This window comes from Oncorhynchus kisutch, unplaced genomic scaffold (genome assembly GCF_002021735.2).
Source record: "Oncorhynchus kisutch isolate 150728-3 unplaced genomic scaffold, Okis_V2 Okis02a-Okis13b_hom, whole genome shotgun sequence".
Classification (NCBI taxonomy): Eukaryota; Metazoa; Chordata; class Actinopteri; order Salmoniformes; family Salmonidae; genus Oncorhynchus; species Oncorhynchus kisutch.
In genome coordinates this window covers 8776732-8801692 of record NW_022261979.1, presented here as the reverse complement: position 1 = coordinate 8801692, position 24961 = coordinate 8776732, and the positions used below count along the sequence as shown (strand labels likewise).

At 49.5% G+C, this 24961-nt stretch overlaps 1 protein-coding gene across 1 annotated transcript in view; it reads left to right on the top strand.

The window, feature by feature from the left end:
• cdkal1 (CDK5 regulatory subunit associated protein 1-like 1) overlaps positions 1–24961 on the top strand; it is a gene marked incomplete at its 5' end in the record, with an annotated part of 479592 nt that overhangs the window by 420534 nt on the left and 34097 nt on the right. The window contains one exon of the mRNA XM_031812234.1: positions 17957–18121. Coding sequence (XP_031668094.1) covers positions 17957–18121 — 165 coding nt within the window. The remainder of the gene's footprint in view (positions 1–17956; positions 18122–24961) is intronic.

Sequence of the window (24961 nt, the reverse complement as noted above, 5' to 3'; positions counted from 1 at the left end):
GTGAGTCTGTTCAAAGACACCACCACCACTCTTCCTGTCCCTATATATTCTACAGACTGTGGTTCCGGGGGAATATACATTCACCGGACAGTTTATTAGGTACACCCATCTAGTACCGGGTCGGACCCACCTTTACCTCCAGAACAGCCTAAAATCTTAGTGGAATCCTGACTCTGCCATCAGTATGACGCAACAAGAACCCGGGATTCGTCGGACCAGGCGAGATACTGGATCCGACTCGCCTGGCAGCCACGATCATACCGCGCTCAAAGTCGGTTCGGTCACTGGTTTTGCCCGTTCTAACGTCCAATAGAAGGGTAACTGAATGCCTTGATGCCTGTCTGCCTGCTTTATAGAGCACGTCACGGCCACTTGACTTGTAGGAGGGATCCATTTTTGCGAACGGGGTGGTGTACCTAATAAACTGTCCAGAGCTAGTGGAGTCTGGAGCTGAGGTATTAGATGTGTCCCTTTGCTTGTTGCCTGTTCAGCAAAGTGATCTGTGCTTGTCTGACCCTGACCTGAACCCGAACCACCTCTGGCGGGCATCATAAAGACAGCCTGCCTACCAGCCACCACAGAAGATCTGACATTCCTGTCTTTCACTCTCCTCTCACTCTCCTCTCACTCTCCTCTCACTCTCCCTTCACTCTCCTCTCACTCTCCTCTCACTCTCCTCTCACTCTCCCTTCACTCTCCTCTCACTCTCCTCTCAATCTCCCTTCACTCTCCTCTCACTCTCCTCTCACTCTCCCTTCACTCTCCTCTCACTCTCCTCTCACTCTCCTCTCACTCTCCTCACTCTCCTTCACTCTCCTCTCACTCTCCCTTCACTCTCCTCTCACTCTCCCTTCACTCTCCTCTCACTCTCCCTTCACTCTCCTCTCACTCTCCCTTCACTCTCCTCTCACTCTCCTCTCACTCTCCCCTCACTCTCTCCTCACTCTCCTCTTACTCTCCTCTCACTCTCCCGCCACTCTCCTCTCACTCTCCTCTCACTCTCCCTTCACTCTCCTCTCACTCTCCCTTCACTCTCCTCTCACTCTCCTCTCACACTCCCGTCACTCTCCTCTCACTCTCCTCTCACTCTCCCCTCACTCTCCCCTCACTCTCCTCTCACTCTCCTCTCACTCTCCCTTCACTCTCCCCTCACTCTCCTCTCACTCTCCCGTCACTCTCCTCTCACTCTCTTTTCACTGTTTTCACTCCTACCGTCTAAATTGGAGGACTTAAAAAGGATTGGATAGAGAGGGAGATAGAGAGAGAAAAGACTCCTCTCCTTGGCTGGATGACCCCTGCTGAATAGCCCTGTGAGTCGAGGATGGTCTCCGGAATATTCTCATTATGTCTCTGTTAAGAGTCTCTGGGCATTGTGACGGATGAATCCTCTCTCCTGCTGCTCTCCTGCTATTCAGCTGCACAGGAGAGAGGGAGTGTGTTAGAGAGTGGGGAGGGGACAGGGTGAGGAGAGAGGGGTGGGAGGGAGAGGGGAGAGTAAAGGAGAGAGGGGTGGGAGGAAGAGAGGGGTGGGGGGGGAGGGAGGGGAGAGGTGTGGTGTACAAGGAGCTGCAGGGAATTCTAAAGCTGTCAGAAGTGTCTTTGCCATACCTTCTTTAATGGTAAAAGAGAGAGTGTAGAGAGAGAGGAGTGTGTGCCTCCATGTGTGTGTGTGTGATATTCTGTTGGTGGGAGGGGGACATGTGCTATGATCCCTAAACGAAAGGAGACATGGCCAGCTACTCTGAACACACAGCCCTCTGCAGATCAGGGGTGCCGGGAACACAGTGATCTAACATGGATCGGTTTGTTATCAGACCCAACCGACTGCTGCTCATCTAAAGTGGTATAGGCTACTGTTTAATCTTCCACAGCAGAGCACTGTTTTCCCCTGTTAGCCACTGTCTCTATCCTAATAAGACACTTTAGTCGTCACCTTACGCTGACACACAGTGTGTGTCTATGTGAGATTGTGTTCTGGTGTGTTTGAATAGACGGGATCCTCGTGTCAGGCCTTAACAAGCTTTTTCATCATTTAATCAACTGGTAAAGGGCTGCCTTCGACCACCCAGTCCACACGCACCATCCTCTCTGTCCACTCCTATCATATAGACTCACCTGGTCACCAGCTCTATCATATAGACACACCTGGTCACCAGCCCTATCATATAGACTCACCTGGTCACCACTCCTATCATATAGACTCACCTGGTCACCACTCCTATCATATAGACTCACCTGGTCACCAGCCCTATCATATAGACTCACCTGGTCACCAGCCCTATCATATAGCCTCACCTGGTCACCAGCCCTATCATATAGACTTACCTGGTCACCAGCCCTATCATATAGACTCACCTGGTTACCAGCCCTATCATATAGACTCACCTGGTTACCAGCCCTATCATATAGACTCACCTGGTCACCAGCCCTATCATATAGACTCACCTGGTTACCAGCCCTATCATATAGACTCACCTGGTCACCAGCCCTATCATATAGACTCACCTGGTTACCATCCCCTCTGTCCACTCCTATCATATAGACTCACCTGGTCACCAGCCCTATCATATAGACTCACCTGGTCACCAGCCCGATCACCTGGTCTCATCTGGTAGAAGACTGATGCAGAGGCATACAGAGCATTCGGAAAGTATTCAGACCCCTTGACGTTTTCCATATTTTGATAAAAGTTACAACCGTATTCTGAAATTGAATAGTTTTTAGCTACACAAAATAATCTACACACAATATACCCCATAATGACATCACAATACCCCACAATGACATCACAATACCCCACAATGACATCACAATACCCCACAATGACATCACAATACCCCATAATGACATCACAATACCCCACAATGACATCACAATACCCCACAATGACATCACAATACCCCACAATGACATCACAATACCACATAATGACATCACAATACCCCACAATGACATCACAATACCCCACAATAACATCACAATACCCCACAATGACATCACAATACCCCACAATGACATCACAATACCCCACAATGACATCACAATACCCCACAATGACATCACAATACCCCACAATGACATCACAATACCCCACAATGACATCACAATACCCCACAATGACATCACAATACCCCATAATGACATCACAATACCCCATAATGACATCACAATACCCCACAATGACATCACAATACCCCACAATAACATCACAATACCCCATAATGATATCACAATACCCCACAATGACATCACAATACCCCACAATGACATCACAATACCCCCAATGACATCACAATACCCCACAATGACATCACAATACCCCACAATGACATCACAATACCCCATAATGACATCACAATACCCCATAATGACATCACAATACGCCCACAATGACATCACAATACCCCACAATAACATCACAATACCCCATAATGATATCACAATACCCCACAATGACATCACAATACCCCACAATGACATCACAATACCCCACAATGACATCACAATACCCCACAATGACATCACAATACCCCATAATGACATCACAATACCCCATAATGACATCACAATACCCCACAATGACATCACAATACCCCATAATGACATCACAATACCCCATAATGACATCACAATACCCCACAATGACATCACAATACCCCACAATGACATCACAATGACAAAGCAAGAATGTTTTTATTTTATTTGTGCAAATATATTACAAATAAAACAACTGAAATATCACATTTCCATCAGTATTCAGACCCTTTACTCAGTACTTTGTTGAAGCACCTTTGACAGTGATTACAGCCTCCAGTCTTCTTCAGTATGACGCTACAAGCTTGGCACACCTGTATTTGGGGAGTTTCTCCCATTTTTCTCTGCAGATCCTCTCAAGCTCTGTCAGGTTGGATGGGGAGTGTCGCTGCACAGCTATTTTCAGGTCTCTCCAGAGATGTTCGATCTGATTAATGTCCGGAATCTATCTGGGCCACTCAAGGACTTTCAGATACTTGTCCCGAAGCCACTCCTGCATTGTGTTTGCTGTGTGCTTAGGGTTATTGTCCTGTATGAAGGTGAACCTACGCCCCAGTCTGAGGTCCTGAGTGCTCTGGAGCAGGTTTTCATCAAGGATCTCTGTACTTTGCTCCTTTCATCTTTCCCTCGATCCTGACGAGTCTCCCAGTCCCTGCCGCTGAAAAACATCCCCACAGTATGATGCTGCCACCACCATGCTTCACCGTAGGGATGGTGACAGGTTTCCTCCAGACGTGAAGCTTGGCATTTAGGCCAAAGATTTCAATCTTGGTTTCATCAGACCAGAGAATCTTGTTTCTCACGGTCAGAGAGTCTTTAGGTGCCTTTTGGTAAACTCCAAGCGGGTTGTCATGTGCCTTTTACTGAGCTGTGGCTTCCGTCTGTCATTATGGGGTATTGTGATGTCATTATGGGGTATTGTGATGTCATTATGGGGTATTGTGTGTAGATTGCTGAGGATTCTTTTATTTTATTTGAGCCATTTTAGAAAAAGGCTGTAACGCAACAAAGTCAAGGGGTCTGAATACTTTCTGAGTACACTGTACATCCTTTACATAACCCGTGTGGAAGGAAGGATCTTTCTGTTGTCCAGACACCCTTTGAACAGGCATGAGAGAGCAGTACTACGTGGTAAGGATGTCTATAAACTGGAGTTAACTACAACGCTGTCCACTGGGAACAGGTCCCAACAGTACCTCACACTAAATCATATAGATATGAGGATTCTGTCATGAGTGGCTCATCAATGTACATGGTATACAGATATTTCTAAAGGAAACGACTGAAGACTTGTTCTCGTTGTCAAGCACCCCAACCGCCTGTTTTCTGTTCAGTTGAGATGTGAAAGCTCGTCTCTCTCAGAACATGCCAACGTTTGACCTTGAGCACTTTACATAATTGAATGGAAAAAACAATTGTCACACTTAAGAATTTTAATTTAGAGCCACAGAAAGAATAAGACAATTAGGGGCAGCAGCGTTCAGGGGAAACACATTTATTTTCCAGTTAATTGAAAAAGTAATTGTCAGATCCAAAGATATTCTCTATAGTATAGAGTTTTGATGGAACATAATAGGGCCTTTCAGACATCTCCTTACCAAGCCAGGCCTTCTGCCTGTCATTTCCCCACCTCCAACCTTCCCCCATCAACAGCCCCCCTCCCCTCCCCCATCATCAGCCCCCCCCCTTCCTCCCATCAACAGCCACCTCCCTTCCTCCCATCAACAGCCCCCCCCATCAACAGCCCCCCCTCCCCCATCAACAGCCCCCCTCCCCTCCCCCATCAACAGCCCCCCCCTTCCTCCCATCAACAGCCCCCCTTCCCTGTTGATGGTTGAAGGGGGGCTGTGGAAGGGGGGGGGTTTATGGGGGAAGGGGGTTTAAATGCCAGGCTAATCAGTTTAAATGCCAGGCTAATACCAACACTACCAACCAACCACAACATAATGAAGGCCATTACAACCCCAAACCCCTGTAGATTAATCTCCTCTGCACAAGCATCTTTAAATCCAATTGTGTGGAGGTTGGATCCAACTTTTCTATAGGACCTGATGCATATATAAGTGTGTAATCTCAGGGAGCAGTGGAGGAATGTGCTGTGAACGAACAGGGGTTATATCTGCCTTGGGAATACTGGGAATGCCACAGCGTTCCGAGCTGGAACACTAAGCCCCGTTCCCCTACTCCAGGGGCTGCTAGGAGCAAGCTGTGCACACTGATGTGTTGTCTAACAATACAACCCCTGCTGTACTGTACTCCCATTGGCTGGGACTGGAGGAGGACACATCCCCTGCTGTACTGTACTCCCATTGGCTGGGACACATCCCCTGCTGTACTGTACTCCCATTGGCTGGGACCGGAGGAGGACACATCCCCTGCTGTACTGTACTCCCATTGGCTGGGACTGGAGGAGGACACATCCCCTGCTGTACTGTACTCCCATTGGCTGGGACTGGAGGAGGACACATCCCCTGCTGTACTGTACTCCCATTGGCTGGGACACATCCCCTGCTGTACTGTACTCCCATTGGCTGGGACACATCCCCTGCTGTACTGTACTCCCATTGGCTGGGACTGGAGGAGGACACATCCCCTGCTGTACTGTACTCCCATTGGCTGGGACACATCCCCTGCTGTACTGTACTCCCATTGGCTGGGACTGGAGGAGGACACATCCCCTGCTGTACTGTACTCCCATTGGCTGGGACTGGAGGAGGACACATCCCCTGCTGTACTGTACTCCCATTGGCTGGGACTGGAGGAGGACACATCCCCTGCTGTACTGTACTCCCATTGGCTGGGACTGGAGGAGGACACATCCCCTGCTGTACTGTACTCCCATTGGCTGGGACTGGAGGAGGACACATCCCCTGCTGTACTGTACTCCCATTGGCTGGGACACATCCCCTGCTGTACTGTACTCCCATTGGCTCGGACTGGAGGAGGACACATCCCCTGCTGTACTGTACTCCCATTGGCTGGGACACATCCCCTGCTGTACTGTACTCCCATTGGCTGGGACTGGAGGAGGACACATCCCCTGCTGTACTGTACTCCCATTGGCTGGGACTGGAGGAGGACACATCCCCTGCTGTACTGTACTCCCATTGGCTGGGACTGGAGGAGGACACATCCCCTGCTGTACTGTACTCCCATTGGCTGGGACTGGAGGAGGACACATCCCCTGCTGTACTGTACTCCCATTGGCTGGGACACATCCCCTGCTGTACTGTACTCCCATTGGCTGGGACTGGAGGAGGACACATCCCCTGCTGTACTGTACTCCCATTGGCTGGGACTGGAGGAGGACACATCCCCTGCTGTACTGTACTCCCATTGGCTGGGACTGGAGGAGGACACATCCCCTGCTGTACTGTACTCCCATTGGCTGGGACACATCCCCTGCTGTACTGTACTCCCATTGGCTGGGACTGGAGGAGGACACATCCCCTGCTGTACTGTACTCCCATTGGCTGGGACACATCCCCTGCTGTACTGTACTCCCATTGGCTGGGACTGGAGGAGGACACATCCCCTGCTGTACTGTACTCCCATTGGCTGGGACTGGAGGAGGACACATCCCCTGCTGTACTGTACTCCCATTGGCTGGGACACATCCCCTGCTGTACTGTACTCCCATTGGCTGGGACTGGAGGAGGACACATCCCCTGCTGTACTGTACTCCCATTGGCTGGGACTGGAGGAGGACACATCCCCTGCTGTACTGTACTCCCATTGGCTGGGACCGGAGGAGGACACATCCCCTGCTGTACTGTACTCCATTGGCTGGGACACATCCCCTGCTGTACTGTACTCCCATTGGCTGGGACTGGAGGAGGACACATCCCCTGCTGTACTGTACTCCCATTGGCTGGGACTGGAGGAGGACACATCCCCTGCTGTACTGTACTCCCATTGGCTGGGACACATCCCCTGCCTGTACTGTACTCCCATTGGCTGGGACTGGAGGAGGACACATCCCCTGCTGTACTGTACTCCCATTGGCTGGGACACATCCCCTGCTGTACTGTACTCCCATTGGCTGGGACCGGAGGAGGACACATCCCCTGCTGTACTGTACTCCCATTGGCTGGGACTGGAGGAGGACACATCCCCTGCTGTACTGTACTCCCATTGGCTGGGACACATCCCCAGCTTCACTGGCATTATTTCATTTAACCTTATTTAACTAAGTCAGTTAAGAACACATTCTTATTTACAATGACGGCCTACCAGGGAACAGTGGGTTAACTGCCTTGTTCAGGGGAACAGTGGGTTAACTGCCTTGTTCAGGGAACAGTGGGTTAACTGCCTTGTTCAGGGGAACAGTGGGTTAACTGCCTTGTTCAGGGGAACAGTGGGTTAACTGCCTTGTTCAGGGGAACAGTGGGTTAACTGCCTTGTTCAGGGGAACAGTGGGTTAACTGCCTTGTTCAGGGGAACAGTGGGGTTAACTGCCTTGTTCAGGGGAACAGTGGGTTAACTGCCTGTTCAGGGGAACAGTGGGTTAACTGCCTTGTTCAGGGGAACAGTGGGTTAACTGCCTTGTTCAGGGGAACAGTGGGTTAACTGCCTTGTTCAGGGGAACAGTGGGTTAACTGCCTTGTTCAGGGGAACAGTGGGTTAACTGCCTTGTTCAGGGAACAGTGGGTTAACTGCCTGTTCAGGGGAACAGTGGGTAACTGCCTGTTCAGGGAACAGTGGGTTAACTGCCTTGTTCAGGGGAACAGTGGGTTAACTGCCTTGTTCAGGGGAACATGGGTTAACTGCCTTGTTCAGGGGAACAGTGGGTTAACTGCCTTGTTCAGGGGACAGTGGGTTATAACTGCCTTGTTCAGGGGGAACAGTGGGTTAACTGCCTTGTCAGGGAACATGGAACAGTGGGTTAACTGCCTTGTTCAGGGGAACAGTGGGTTAACTGCCTTGTTCAGGGGAACAGTGGGTTAACTGCCTTGTTCAGGGGAACAGTGGGTTAACTGCCTTGTTCAGGGGAACAGTGGGTTAACTGCCTTGTTCAGGGGAACAGTGGGTTAACTGCCTTGTTCAGGGGAACAGTGGGTTAACTGCCTTGTTCAGGGGAACAGTGGGTTAACTGCCTTGTTCAGGGGAACAGTGGGTTAACTGCCTTGTTCAGGGGAACAGTGGGTTAACTGCCTTGTTCAGGGGAACAGTGGGTTAACTGCCTTGTTCAGGGGAACAGTGGGTTAACTGCCTTGTTCAGGGGAACAGTGGGTTAACTGCCTTGTTCAGGGGAACAGTGGGTTAACTGCCTGTTCAGGGGAACAGTGGGTTAACTGCCTTGTTCAGGGAAACAGTGGGTTAACTGCCTTGTTCAGGGGAACAGTGGGTTAACTGCCTTGTTCAGGGGAACAGTGGGTTAACTGCCTGTTCAGGGGAACAGTGGGTTAACTGCCTTGTTCAGGGAAACAGTGGGTTAACTGCCTTGTTCAGGGGAACAGTGGGTTAACTGCCTTGTTCAGGGGAACAGTGGGCTAACTGCCTTGTTCAGGGGAACAGTGGGTTAACTGCCTTGTTCAGGGGAACAGTGGGTTAACTGCCTGTTCAGGGGAACAGTGGGTTAACTGCCTTGTTCAGGGGAACAGTGGGTTAACTGCCTTGTTCAGGGGAACAGTGGGTTAACTGCCTTGTTCAGGGGAACAGTGGGTTAACTGCCTTGTTCAGGGGAACAGTGGGTTAACTGCCTTGTTCAGGGGAACAGTGGGTTAACTGCCTTGTTCAGGGGAACAGTGGGTTAACTGCCTTGTTCAGGGGAACAGTGGGTTAACTGCCTGTTCAGGGGAACAGTGGGTTAACTGCCTTGTTCAGGGAAACAGTGGGTTAACTGCCTTGTTCAGGGGAACAGTGGGTTAACTGCCTTGTTCAGGGGAACAGTGGGTTAACTGCCTGTTCAGGGGAACAGTGGGTTAACTGCCTTGTTCAGGGAAACAGTGGGTTAACTGCCTTGTTCAGGGGAACAGTGGGTTAACTGCCTTGTTCAGGGGAACAGTGGGTTAACTGCCTGTTCAGGGGAACAGTGGGTTAACTGCCTTGTTCAGGGGAACAGTGGGTTAACTGCCTGTTCAGGGGAACAGTGGGTTAACTGCCTGTTCAGGGGAACAGTGGGTTAACTGCCTTGTTCAGGGGAACAGTGGGTTACTGCCTTGTTCAGGGGAACAGTGGGTTAACTGCCTTGTTCAGGGGAACAGTGGGTTAACTGCCTGTTCAGGGGAACAGTGGGTTAACTGCCTTGTTCAGGGGAACAGTGGGTTAACTGCCTGTTCAGGGGAACAGTGGGTTAACTGCCTTGTTCAGGGGAACAGTGGGTTAACTGCCTTGTTCAGGGGAACAGTGGGTTAACTGCCTTGTTCAGGGGAACAGTGGGTTAACTGCCTTGTTCAGGGGAACAGTGGGTTAACTGCCTTGTTCAGGGATCAGTGGGTTAACTGCCTTGTTCAGGGGAACAGTGGGTTAACTGCCTTGTTCAGGGGAACAGTGGGTTAACTGCCTTGTTCAGGGACAGTGGGTTAACTGCCTTGTTCAGGGGAACAGTGGGTTAACTGCCTTGGTCAGGGGAACAGTGGGTTAACTGTCCTGTTCATGGGGAACAGTGGGTTAACTGCCTTGTTTAGGGGAACAGTGGGTTAACTGCCTTGTTCAGGGGGAACAGTGGGTTAACTGCCTTGTTCAGGGGAACAGTGGGTTAACTGCTTGTTCAGGGGAACAGTGGGTTAACTGCCTGTTTAGGGGGAACAGTGGTTAACTGCCTTGTTCAGGGGAACAGTGGTTAACTGCCTTGTTCAGGGGAACAGTGGTTAACTGCCTTGGTCAGGGGAACAAGTGGGTTAACCTGCCTTGTTTAGGGGACAGTGGTTAACTGCCTTGTTTAGGGGAACATGGGTTAACTGCCTTGTTCCAGGGGAACAGTGGGTTAACTGCCTGTTCAGGGGAACAGTGGGTTAACTGCCTGTTCAGGGAACAGTGGGGTTAACTGCCTTTCAGGGGAAACAGTGGGTTAACTGCCTTGTTCAGGGGACAGTGGTTAACTGCTTGTTCAGCGGGAACAGTGGGTTAACTGCCTTGTTCAGGGGAACAGTGGGTTAACTGCCTTGTTCAGGGGAACAGTGGGTTAAACTGCCTTGTTCAGGGGAACAGTGGGTTAACTGCCTTGTTCAGGGAACAGTGGGTTTAACTGCCTTGTCAGGGGAACAGTGGGTTAACTTGCCTTGTTCAGGGGAACAGTGGGTTAACTGCCTTGTTCAGGGGAACAGTGGGTTAACCTGCCTTGTTCAGGGGAACAGTGGGTTAACTGCCTTGTTCAGGGGAACAGTGGGTTAACTGCCTTGTTCAGGGGAACAGTGGGTTAACTGCCTTGTTCAGGGGAACAGTGGGTTAACTGCCTTGTTCAGGGAACAGTGGGTTAAACTGCCTTGTTCAGGGAACAGTGGGTTAACTGCCTTGTTCAGGGAACAGTGGTTAACTGCCTTGTTCAGGGAACAGTGGGTTGTTAACTGGGCCTTGTTTCAGGGGAACAGTGGGTTAACTGCCTTGTTCAGGGGAACAGTGGTTAACTGCCTTGTTCAGGGGAACAGTGGGTTACTGCCTTGTTCAGGGGAACAGTGGGTTAACTGCCTGTTCAGGGGAAACAGTGGTTAACTGCCTTGTCAGGGGAACAGTGGGTTAACTGCCTGTTCAGGGGAACAGTGGGGTTAACTGCCTTGTCAGGGGAACAGTGGGGTTAACTGCCTTGTTCAGGGGAACAGTGGGTTAACTGCCTTGTTCAGGGGAACAGTGGTAGTGGCCTTGTTCAGGGGAACAGTGGGTTAACTTGCCTTGTTCAGGGAACATGGGTTAACTGCCTGTTCAGGGGAAACAGTGGGTTAACTGCCTTGTTTCTTATTACATATTTGAGGGGAACAGTGGGTTAACTGCCTTGTTCAGGGGAACAGTGGGTTAACTGCCTTGTTCAGGGGAACAGTGGGTTAACTGCCTTGTTCAGGGAACAGTGGGTTAACTGCCTTGTTTCAGGGGAACAGTGGGTTAACTGCCTTGTTCAGGGGAACAGTGGCGTTAACTGCCTTGTTCAGGGGAACAGTGGGTTAACTGGCCTTGTTCAGGGGAACAGTGGGTTAAATGCCTGGTTTCAGGGGAACAGTGGGTTAACTGCCTTGTTCAGGGGACAGTGGTTAACTGCCTTGTTCAGGGAACAGTGGGTTAACTGCCTTGTTCAGGGGAACAGTGGGTTAACTGCCTGTTCAGGGGAACAGTGGGTAACTGCCTTGTTCAGGGGAACAGTGGGTTAACTGCCTTGTTCAGGGGAACAGTGGGTTACTGCCTTGTTCAGGGGAACAGTGGGTTAAACTGCCTTGTTCAGGGGAACAGTGGGTTAACTGCCTTGTTCAGGGGAATCAGTGGGTTAACTACTGCCTTGTTCAGGGGAACAGTGGGTTAACTGCCTTGTTCAGGGGAACAGTGGGTTAACTGCCTTGTTCAGGGGAACAGTGGGTTAACTGCCTTGTTCAGGGAAACAGTGGGTTAACTGCCTTGTTCAGGGGAACAGTGGGTTAACTGCCTTGTTCAGGGAACAGTGGGTAACTGCTGTTCAGGGGAAACAGTGGTAACTGCCTTGTTCAGGGGAACAGTGGGTTAACTGCCTTGTTCAGGGGAACAGTGGGTTAACTGCCTTGTTCAGGGGAACAGTGGGTAACTGCCTTGTTCAGGGGAACAGTGGGTTAACTGCCTTGTTCAGGGAACAGTGGGTTAACTGCCTTGTTCAGGGGAACAGTGGGGTTAACTGCCTTGTTCAGGGGAACAGTGGGTTAACTGCCTTGTTCAGGGGAACAGTGGGTTAACTGCCTTGTTCAGGGGAACAGTGGGTTAACTGCCTTGTTCAGGGGAACAGTGGGTTAACTGCCGTGTTCAGGGGAACAGTGGTTAACTGCCTGTTCAGGGGAACGTGGGTTAACTGCCTTGTTCAGGGGAACGTGGGTTAACTGCCTTGTTTCAGGGGAACAGTGGGTTAACTGCCTTGTTCAGGGAACAGTGGGTTAACTGCCTTGTTCAGGGGAACAGTGGGTTAACTGCCTTGTTCAGGGGAACAGTGGGTTTAACTGCCTTGTTCAGGGGAACAGTGGGTTAACTGCCTTGTTCAGGGAACAGTGGGTTAACTGCCTTGTTCAGGGGAACAGTGGGTTAACTGCCTTGTTCAGGGGAACAGTGGGTTAACTGCCTTGTTCAGGGGAAACAGTGGGTTAACTGCCTTGTTCAGGGGAACAGTGGTTAACTGCCTTGTTCAGGGGAACAGTGGGTTTACTGCCTTGTTCAGGGGAACAGTGGGTTAACTGCCTGTTCAGGGGAACAGTGGGTTAACTGCCTTGTTCAGGGGAAACAGTGGGTTAACTGCCTTGTTCAGGGGAACAGTGGGTTAACTGCCTTGTTCAGGGGAACAGTGGGTTAACTGCCTTGTTCAGGGGAACAGTGGGTTAACTGCCTTGTTCAGGGGGAACAGTGGGTTAACTGCCTGTTCAGGGGAACAGTGGGTTAACTGCCTTGTTCAGGGGAACAGTGGTTAACTGCCTTGGATTTCAGGGGAACAGTGGGTTAACTGCCTTGTTCAGGGGAACCGTGGGTTAACATGCCTTGTTCAGGGAACAGTGGGTTAACTGCCTTGTTCAGGGGAACAGTGGTTAACTGCCTTGTTCAGGGGAACAGTGGGGTTAACTGCCTTGTTCAGGGGAACAGTGGGTTACTGCCTGTTCAGGGAACGTGGTTAACTGCCTTGTTCAGGGAACAGTGGGGTTATGCCTAGGGAACAGTGGGTTAACTGCTTTTTCAGGGGAACAGTGGGTTAAACTGACTGTTCAGGGACAGTGGGTAGTGCATTGTCAGGGAACAAGTGGGTTAACTGCCTGTTCAGGGGAACCAGTGGGTGAACTGCCTTGGTCAGGGAAAACAGTGGGTTAACTGCCTTGTTCAGGGGAATCAGGGGGTTAACTGCCTTGTTCAGGGAACAGGGGTTAACCTGCCTGTTCAGGGGAACAGTGGGTTAACTGCCTTGTCAGGGGAAACAGTGGGTTAACGGCCTGTTCAGGGAACAGTGGGTTAACTGCCTTGTTCAGGGGAACAGTGGGTTAACTGCCTTGTTCAGGGGAACAGTGGGTTAACTGCCTTGTTCAGGGGAACAGTGGGTTAACTGCCTTGTTCAGGGGAACAGTGGGTTAACTGCCTTGTTCAGGGGAACAGTGGGTTAACTGCCTTGTTCAGGGGAACAGTGGGTTAACTGCCTTGTTCAGGGGAACAGTGGGTTAACTGCCTTGTTCAGGGGAACAGTGGGTTAACTGCCTTGTTCAGGGGAACAGTGGGTTAACTGCCTTGTTCAGGGGAACAGTGGGTTAACTGCCTGGGGGGAACAGTGGGTTAACTGCCTTGTTCAGGGAACTTAACTGCCTTGTTCAGGGGAACAGTGGGTTAACTGCCTTGTTCAGGGGAACAGTGGGTTAACTGCCTTTCAGGGGAACAGTGGGTTAACTGCCTTGTTCAGGGGAACAGTGGGTTAACTGCCTTGTTCAGGGGAACAGTGGGTTAACTGCCTTGTTCAGGGGACAGTGGGTTAACTGCCTTGTTCAGGGGAAACAGTGGGTTAACTGCCTTGTTCAGGGGAACAGTGGGTTAACTGCCTGTTCAGGGGAACAGTGGGTTAACTGCCTTGTTCAGGGAAACAGTGGGTTAACTGCCTTGTTCAGGGGAACAGTGGGTTAACTGCCTTGTCAGGGGAACAGTGGGTTAACTGCCTTGTTCAGGGGAACAGTGGGTTAACTGCCTTGTTCAGGGAAACAGTGGGGTTAACTGCCTTGTCAGGGAACAGTGGGTTAACTGCCTTGTTCAGGGGAAACAGTGGGGTAACTGCCTTGTTCAGGGGAACAGTGGGTTTAATGCCTGTTCAGGGGAACAGTGGGTTAACTGCCTTGTTCAGGGGGAGAACAGTGGTTAACTGCCTTGTTCAGGGAACAGTGGGTTAACTGCCTTGTTCAGGGGAACAGTGGGTTAACTGCCTATGTTCAGGGGAACAGTGGGTTAACTGCCTGTTCAGGGAACAGTGGGTTAAACTGCCTTGTTCAGGGGAACAGTGGGTTAACTGCCTTGTTCAGGGGAACAGTGGGTTAAACTGCCTTGGTCAGGGGAACGTGGGTTCAGGGGAACAGTGGGTTTAACTGCCTTGTTCAGGGGAAACAGTGGCGTTAACTGCCTGTAGGGAACGTGGTTACTGCATGTCGGGGAACAGTGCGGTAACTGCCTTGCTTCAGAGGGAACAGTGGGTTAACTGCCTTGGTCAGGGAAACAGTGGGTTAACTGCCTTGTTCAGGGGGAACAGTGGCGTTAACTGCCTTGTTCAGGGAACCAGGGGGTTAACTGCCCTTGTTCAGGGGAAGTGGTAACTGCGTTCAGGGGACAGTGGGTTAACTGGCCCTTGTTCAGGGGAACAGGCTGGGGTTTAAACTGCCTTGGTTCAGGGGAACCAGTTGGGTTAACTGCCTGTTCAGGGGAAACAGTGGTTAACTGCCTGTTCAGGGGGAACAGTGGGTTAACTGCCTTGTTCAGGGGAACAGTGGGTAACTGCCTTGTTCAGGGGAACAGTGGGTTAACTGCCTTGTTCAGGGGAACAGTGGGGTTAACTGCCTTGTTCAGGGGAACAGTGGGGTTAACTGCCTGTTCAGGGGAACAGTGGGTTAACTGCCTGTTCAGGGGAACAGTGGGTTAACTGCCTGTTCAGGGGAACAGTGGGTTAACTGCCTTGTTTAGGGAACAGTGGGTTAACTGCCTTGTTCAGGGGAACAGTGGGTTAACTGCCTTGTTCAGGGGAACAGTGGGTTAACTGCCTTGTTCAGGGGAACAGTGGGTTAACTGCCTTGTTTAGGGGAACAGTGGGTTAACTGCCTTGTTCAGGGAACAGTGGGTTAACTGCCTTGTTCAGGGGAACAGTGGGTTAACTGCCTTGGTCAGGGGAACAGTGGGTTAACTGCCTTGTTTAGGGGAACAGTGGGTTAACTGCCTTGTTCAGGGGAACAGTGGGTTAACTGCCTTGTTCAGGGGAACAGTGGGTTAACTGCCTTGTTCAGGGAACAGTGGGTTAACTGCCTTGTTCAGGGGAACAGTGGGTTAACTGCCTTGTTCAGGGAACAGTGGGTTAACTGCCTTGTTCGGGGAACAGTGGGTTAACTGCCTTGTTCAGGGGAACAGTGGGTTAACTGCCTTGTTCAGGGGAACAGTGGGTTAACTGCCTTGTTCAGGGGAACAGTGGGTTAACTGCCTTGTTCAGGGGAACAGTGGGTTAACTGCCTTGTTCGGGGGAACAGTGGGTTAACTGCCTTGTTCAGGGGAACAGTGGGTTAACTGCCTTGTTCAGGGGAACAGTGGGTTAACTGCCTTGGTCAGGGGAACAGTGGGTTAACTGCCTTGGTCAGGGGAACAGTGGGTTAACTGCCTTGGTCAGGGGAACAGTGGGTTAACTGCCTTGTTCAGGGGAACAGTGGGTTAACTGCCTTGGTCAGGGGAACAGTGGGTTAACTGCCTTGGTCAGAGGAACAGTGGGTTAACTAGCCTTGGTCAGGGGAACAGTGGGTTAACTGCCTTGGTCAGGGGAACAGTGGGTTAACTGCCTTGGTCAAGGGAACAGTGGGTTATGGGTTAACTGCCTTGGTCAAGGGAACAGTGGGTTAACTGCCTTGGTCAAGGGAACAGTGGGTTAACTGCCTTGGTCAGGGGAACAGTGGGTTAACTGCCTTGTTTAGGGGAACAGTGGGTTAACTGCCTTGTTCAGGGGAACAGTGGGGTTAACTGCCTTGTTCAGGGGAACAGTGGGTTAACTGCCTGTTCAGGGGAACAGTGGGTTAACTGCCTGTTCAGGGGAACAGTGGGTTAACTGTCTTGTTTAGGGGAACAGTGGGTTAACTGCCTTGTTCAGGGGAACAGTGGGTTAACTGCCTGTTCAGGGGAACAGTGGGTTAACTGCCTGTTCAGGGGAACAGTGGGTTAACTGCCTGTTCAGGGGAACAGTGGGGTAACTGCCTTGTTTAGGGGAACAGTGGGTTAAGTGCCTTGTTCAGGGGAACAGTGGGTTAACTGCCTGTTCAGGGGAACAGTGGGTTAACTGCCTTGTTTAGGGACACAACGGCAGATTTTTACCTTGTCAGCTCAGGGTGTTGATCTTACAACCTTTCAGTTACTAGTCCAACACTCTGACCACTAGGCTACCTGCCTCTAAGCACCAGGCTACCTGCCTCTAACCACTAGGCTACCTGCCTCTAAGCACTAGGCTACCTGCCTCTAAGCACTAGGCTACCTGCCTCTAACCACTAGGCTACCTGCCTCTAACCACTAGGCTACCTGCCTCTAACCACTAGGCTGCCTGCCTCTAAGCACTAGGCTACCTGCCTCTAAGCACTAGGCTACCTGCCTCTAAGCACTAGGCTACCTGCCTCTAAGCACTAGGCTACCTGCCTCTAAGCACCAGGCTACCTGCCTCTAACCACTAGGCAACCTGCCGCCCCTACACTCTAACCTCTAGGCTACCTGCCGTCCCTACACTCTAACCTCTAGGCTACCTGCCGTCCCTACACTCTAACCACTAGGCTACCTGCCGTCCCTACACTCTAACCACTAGGCTACCTGCCGTCCCTACACTCTAACCACTAGGCTACCTGCCGTCCCTACACTCTAACCACTAGGCTACCTGCCGTCCCTACACTCTAACCACTAGGCTACCTGCCGTCCCTACACTCTAACCACTAGTCTACCTGACGCCCCTACACTCTAACCACTAGGCTACCTGCCGTCCCTACACTCTAACCACTAGGCTATCCTGCCACCTCTACACTCTAACCACTAGGCAACCTGCCGCCCCTACACTCTAACTACTAGGCTACCTGCCGTCCCTACACTCTAACCACTAGGCAACCTGACGCCCCTACACTCTGACCACTAGGCTACCTGCCGTCCCTACACTCTAACCACTAGTCTACCTGACGCCCCTACACTCTAACCACTAGGCTACCTGACGCCCCTACACTCTAACCACTAGGCTACCTGACGCCCCTACACTCTAACCACTAGGCTACCTGACGCCCCTACACTCTAACCACTAGGCAACCTGACGCCCCTACACTCTAACCACTAGGCTACCTGTCTCCCCATGTCTCCTTGGTATCCAACACCACCAGGCCATTTGAATCCTCTTAAACTGGTCCACATGACTTTAAGAAACCTCCAGTAGTGTCCAGGTGTACCGTTGCAACACTGAGCGGGTGGTGATCCATCACCTGTTTTTACACCATGCTTCTCTGACAACAGTTTTCCCCCATGTTCAATGGATTTCCCACATTGACCTCTAACCCCCCACCACCCTCCCATTTCATATTCCCTGTGTCAGGTGCTGGTGCCCAAGAGGTCAGAGTTCAAGGGGAAGATGATTGAGGTGGAGATCTTCGAGGCCGGCAAACACTTCCTGAAGGGAAGACCGCTGGACGGCTCCGTAGTGTTCACTCCCTCCATCGCCGAGCCGCTGCAGCAGGGGGAGGTGTCTGGCCTCAGTCAGGTAACCTATTCAATACGACTGTGTTTGTGTCTCCTCTGTCAACTCCTATTAGAGAGCTACAACGGTAGCTCTCTCAGACAGGAGAATATCTACGGCAAAAGTTAACAATGGAACAGACCTACAGCAAAATGGTTATTTTTTTCCATATAGGATTTGTTGTTTTTATTGTTGTTCTGCGTGAAATAAAAGAGTCTTTCAAGCCAGTTTACTCTTGAGGCTGGCAGGGTTACTTCAGGTGCAGCCGTCACACTCTGAGGCTGGCAGGGTTACTTCAGGTGCAGCCATCACACTCTGAGGCTGGCAGGGTTACTTCAGGTGCAGCCGTCACACTCTGAGTTGTTTCTCCACGTTCCTCCAATAGCTGTGCCTTTTCATCCAAGGGAACCAAAGTGCAAGGTGATTTGAAATGATGGGGAAGCCGTAACTACATGACTGTTATTGCTATTAGTCCAGGCTTGGAAATGACATTTCATTCACTGCGTCAATCCGCCTGAACACCGTGTGAAGTCTTTCCTACTTAATGCGTTGTCACATCAATGGCCCTATTGAATTCAGAGGTCAGAGGGTCAAGTTTTTCTTTTCAGGAGGAAGCTGGTAGGCCGAGCGATCTCAGGTCGTCAAAGGGCATGTCTTCCCATTGGCTTACCAGGTTGAATAAAGGCAATACGTCAATAAAAGAATCGCATTAACAGAAAAAAAAGACATTATGAACAGAGGAGAAAGTCTCCCATTCAGTCAGCGTGAAGGCAGTAACTACCTGAATTAGTGTTGTCACGGTACCAGGAAGCAGTAACTACCTGAATTAGTGTTGTCACGGTACCAGGAAGCAGTAACTACCTGAATTAGTGTTGTCACGGTACCAGGAAGCAGTAACTACCTGAATTAGTGTTGTCACGGTACCAGGAAGCAGTAACTACCTGAATTAGTGTTGTCACGATACCAGGAAGCAGTAACTACCTGAATTAGTGTTGTCACGGTACCAGGAAGCAGTAACTACCTGAATTAGTGTTGTCACGGTACCAGGAAGCAGTAACTACCTGAATTAGTGTTGTCACGGTACCAGGAAGCAGTAACTACCTGAATTAGTGTTGTCACGGTACCAGGAAGCAGTAACTACCTGAATTAGTGTTGTCACGGTACCAGGAAGCAGTAACTACCTGAATTAGTGTTGTCACGGTACCAGGAAGCAGTAACTACCTGAATTAGTGTTGTCACGGTACCAGGAAGCAGTAACTACCTGAATTAGTGTTGTCACGATACCAGGAAGCAAAGGAACCTAAACAGGAAGTGGTCTCAATGTCTCGAGGAATAACGTTCTTAATGTTGGACCAAAACAGCCTTCCTTATCTTGTCCCCCAGAGTCACATTTAGTTTATTTTTGCAAGCTATAGCACACAGTGTTTTTTATTTTTACTAAAGTAGGTTTTAAAGGAGCAGATTTGAGTCTGTTTCGTGATTTCTTTTTTTGCCAAGGAACATCTAGTATGGTGGAATGGTGACACTGGAATGGTGACACTGGAATGGTGACACTGGAATGGTGACATTGGAATGGTGACACTGGAATGGTGACATTGGAATGGTGACACTGGAATGGTGACACTGAAATGGTGACATTGGAATGGTGACACTGGAATGGTGACATTGGAATGGTGACACTGGAATGGTGACATTGGAATGGTGACACTGGAATGGTGACATTGGAATGGTGACACTGGAATGGTGACATTGGAATGGTGACACTGGAATGGTGACACTGAAATGGTGACATTGGAATGGTGACACTGGAATGGTGACATTGGAATGGTGACACTGGAATGGTGACACTGGAATGGTGACACTGGAATGGTGACATTGGAATGGTGACATTGGAATGGTGACATTGGAATGGTGACAACACCAATCTGAATAGATAAGACTAGTCCACTCCGAAGTGTCTGGTAGAATGAAGGACTTGATTTAGGCTCTCTGGAGATGCTTAAATGAAGCTGCTAGCGAAACTCTCCTCTCCTCACTCAGCCTCATTGACTATTGGTCTAAAGTAGTCCTACTATATACAGTAGGGAATTGGGTGCCAGTCTGAACTCACACTGTGTCTGCTCCTAGGCCATCTGTTCCTCCTTACAATAGTTCTTAGATAGAATTCACGGACGGGACAGACAGGCAGTCGGGCAGGCCACTCCATCTTTTAATCACTTTAATCACTGGTTTTATAAATGGAGCCTTAAGTACTGTCTATCAGCCTGACAGGTCCTTCACTAGATGATGCCTTAAATACTATCTATCAGCCTGACAGGTCCTTCACTAGATGATGCCTTAAATACTATCTATCAGCCTGACAGGTCCTTCACTAGATGATGCCTTAAATACTATCTATCAGTCTGACAGGTCCTTCACTAGATGATGCCTTAAATACTATCTATCAGCCTGACAGGTCCTTCACTAGATGATGCCTTAAGTACTGTCTATCAGCCTGACAGGTCCTTCACTAGATGATGCCTTAAGTACTGTCTATCAGCCTGACAGGTCCTTCACTAGATGATGCCGGGTTCACCAGCTAATCACTCAGAGCCCTTCTGTATGATTAATCTACTCAATTAAAAAATAATCTACTCTTTTAAGGTTTATTATTTCAGATATCTTTAAAATGTAAATGAAATGGGCAGCTTGAAGAGCTATTTCAGAATTGGAAGAAGTTAGTGAACCCTGTTTTTTATCCATCTAACATACATTAGTGTGCAGTACACACTCAGACAGTCAGACACTCAGTGTTTACAAACATAGACACATAGGTGCACAACGTAGCCTGACCTGTACAGTACCATGGGGGGGGGGGGGGGGGGGGGGGGGGGGTCTGCAGGCTAAGATGTGGTCAGATCAGAGTCAGGGCTCTCAGTGGGTCTGCAGGCTAAGATGTGGTCAGATCAGAGCCAGGGCTCTCAGTGGGTCTGCAGGCTAAGATGTGGTCAGATCAGAGCCAGGGCTCTCTATACAGGGGGTACCGGTACAGAGTCAATGTGGAGGCTATATACAGGGGGTACCGGTACAGAGTCAATGTGGAGGCTATATACAGGGGGTACCGGTACAGAGTCAATGTGGAGGCTATATACAGGGTGTTACAAATCAAATCAAATGTATTTATATAGCCCTTCGTACATCAGCTGATATCTCAAAGTGCTGTACAGAAACCCAGCCTAAAACCCCAAACAGCAAGCAATGCAGGTGTAGAAGCACGGTGGCTAGGAAAAACTCCCTACAAAGGCCAAAACCTAGGAAGAAACCTAGAGAGGAACCAGGCTATGTGGGGTGGCCAGTCCTCTTCTGGCTGTGCCAGGTGGAGATTATAACAGAACATGGCCAAGATGTTCAAATGTTCATAAATGACCAGCATGGTCGAATAATAATAAGGCAGAACATTTTAAACTGGAGCAGCAGCACAGTCAGGTGGAAGTTGAAACTGGCGCAGAGGCACGGTCAGGTGGACTGGGGACAGCAAGGAGTCATCATGTCAGGTAGTCCTGGGGCATGGTCCTAGGGCTCAGGTCCTCTGAGAGAAAGAAAGAGAGAATTAGAGAGAGCATCTGTGGGGTGGCCAGTCCTCTTCTGGCTCTGCCGGGTGGAGATTATAACAGAACATGGCCAAGATGTTCAAATGTTCATAAATGACCAGCATGGTCGAATAATAATAAGGCAGAACAGTTGAAACTGGAGCAGCAGCACAGTCAGGTGGAAGTTGAAACTGGAGCAGCAGCATGGCCAGGTAGACTGGGGACAGCAAGGAGTCATCATGTCAGGTAGTCCTGGGGCATGGTCCTAGGGCTCAGGTCAGTTGAAACTGGAACAGCAGCATGGCCAGGTGGACTGGGGACAGCAAGGAGTCATCATGTCAGGTAGTCCTGGGGCATGGTCCTAGGGCTCAGGTCCTCTGAGAGAGAGAAAGAAAGAGAGAAGGAGAGAATTAGAGAACGCACACTTAGATTCACACAGGACACCGAATAGGACAGGAGAAGTACTCCAGATATAACAAACTGACCCTAGCCCCCCGACACATAAACTACTGCAGCATAAATACTGGAGGCTGAGACAGGAGGGGTCAGGAGACACTGTGGCCCCATCCGAGGACACCCCCGGACAGGGCCAAACAGGAAGGATATAACCCCACCCACTTTGCCAAAGCACAGCCCCCACACCATGAGAGGGATATCTTCAACCACCAACTTACCATCCTGAGACAAGGCTGAGTATAGCCCACAAAGATCTCCGCCATGGCACAACCCAAGGGGGGGCCAACCCAGACAGGATGACCACATCAGTGAATCAACCCACTCAGGTGACGCACCCCTTCCAGGGACGGCATGAGAGAGCCCCAGTAAGCCAGTGACTCAGCCCCTGTAATAGGGTTAGAGGCAGAGAATCCCAGTGGAAAGAGGGGAACCGGCCAGGCAGAGACAGCAAGGGCGGTTCGTTGCTCCAGAGCCTTTCCGTTCACCTTCCCACTCCTGGGCCAGACTACACTCAATCATATGACCCACTGAAGAGATGAGTCTTCAATAAAGACTTAAAGGTTGAGACCGAGTCTGCGTCTCTCACATGGGTAGGCAGACCGTTCCATAAAAATGGAGCTCTATAGGAGAAAGCCCTGCCTCCAGCTGTTTGCTTAGAAATTCTAGGGACAATTAGGAGGCCTGCGTCTTGTGACCGTAGCGTACGTGTAGGTATGTACGGCATGACCAAATCAGAGAGATAGGTAGGAGCAAGCCCATGTAATGCTTTGTAGGTTAGCAGTAAAACCTTGAAATCAGCCCTTGCTTTGACAGGAAGCCAGTGTAGGGAGGCTAGCACTGGAGTAATATGATCACATTTTTTGGTTCTAGTCAGGCCGTATTGGTTCTAGCAGCCGTATTTAGCACTAACTGAAGTTTATTTAGTGCTTTATCCGGGTAGCCGGAAAGTAGAGCATTGCAGTAGTCTAACCTAGAAGTGACAAAAGCATGAATGAATTTTTCTGCATCATTTTTGGACAGAAAGTTTCTGATTTTTGCAATGTTACGTAGATGGAAAAAAGCTGTCCTTGAAATGGTCTTGATATGTTCTTCAAAAGAGAGATCAGGGTCCAGAGTAACGCCGAGGTCCTTCACAGTTTTATTTGAGATGACTGTACAACCATTAAGATTAATTGTCAGATTCAACAGAAGATCTCTTTGTTTCTTGGGACCTAGAACAAGCATCTCTGTTTTGTCCGAGTTTAAAAGTAGAAGGTTTGCAGCCATCCACTTCCTTATGTCTGAAACACATGCTTCACCATGTTTCATTGAAATGTACAGCTGTGTGTCATCCGCATAGCAGTGAAAGTTAACATTATGTTTTCGAATAACATCCCCAAGAGGTAAAATATATAGTGAAAACAATAGTGGTCCTAAAACGGAACCTTGAGGAACACCGAAATTTACAGTTGATTTGTCAGAGGACAAACCATTCACAGAGACAAACTGATATCTTTCCGACAGATAAGATCTAAACCAGGCCAGAACTTGTCTGTGTAGACCAATTTGGGTTTCCAATCTCTCCAAAAGAATGTGGTGATCGATGGTATCTAAAGCAGCACTAAGGTCTAGGAGCACGAGGACAGATGCAGAGCCTCGGTCCGATGCCATTAAAATGTCATTTACCACCTTCACAAGTGCCGTCTCAGTGCTATGATGGGGTCTAAAACCAGACTGAAGCATTTCGTATACATTGTTTGTCTTCAGGAAGGCAGTGAGTTGCTGCGCAACAGCCTTTTCTAAAACTTTTGAGAGGAGTGGAAGATTCGATATAGGCCGATAGTATTTATATTTTCTGGGTCAAGGTTTGGCTTTTTCAAGAGAGGCTTTATTACTGCCACTTTTAGTGAGTTTGGTACACATCCGGTGGATAGAGAGCCGTTTATTATGTTCAACATAGGAGGGCCAAGCACAGGAAGCAGCTCTTTCAGTAGTTTAGTTGGAATAGGGTCCAGTATGCAGTTTGAAGGTTTAGAGGCCATGATTATTTTCATCATTGTAGTACTAGAGATATAGTACTAAAACACTTGAGCGTCTCTCTTGATCCTAGGTCCTGGCAGAGTTGTGCAGACTCAGGACAACTGAGCTTTGAAGGAATACGCAGATTTAAAGAGGAGTCCGTAATTTGCTTTCTAATAATCATAATCTTTTCCTCAAAGAAGTTCATGAATTTATCACTGCTAAAGTGAAAGTCATCCTCTCTTGGGGAATGCTGCTTTTTAGTTAGCTTTGCGACAGTATCAAAAAGAAATTTCGGAGAGTCAATGCACTAGTATTGAGGTAATATGTACATGTAGGTAGAGTTATTAAAGTGACTACGCATAGATTTTTTTATTTTTTTATTTAACCTTTATTTAACCAGGCAAGTCAGTTAAGAACAAATTCTTATTTTCAATGACGGCCTGGGAACAGTGGGTTAACTGCCCGTTCAGGGGCAGAACGACAGATTTGTACCTTGTCAGCTCGGGGGTTTGAACTTGCCACCTTCCGGTTACTAGTCCAACGCTCTAACCACTAGGCTATGCTGCCGCCCCATAACAGAGTAACAGCAGCGTAAAAGAGAGGGGGGGGGGGGGGGGGCAATGCAAATAGTCTAGATGTTACTAGATGTTCAGGAGTTATGGCTTGGGGCATTATATGGAGAATAGGGAGCCATTTCAGACACTATGGAGAATAGGGAGCCATTTCAGACACCATATAGAGAATAGGGAGCCATTTCAGACATGTCCAAGTGTTGTTTATAAGGTTTGTTTTTTTACAGAGAGAAAATAGTTTTGGTGGTGAACTTTTAAAAACATGA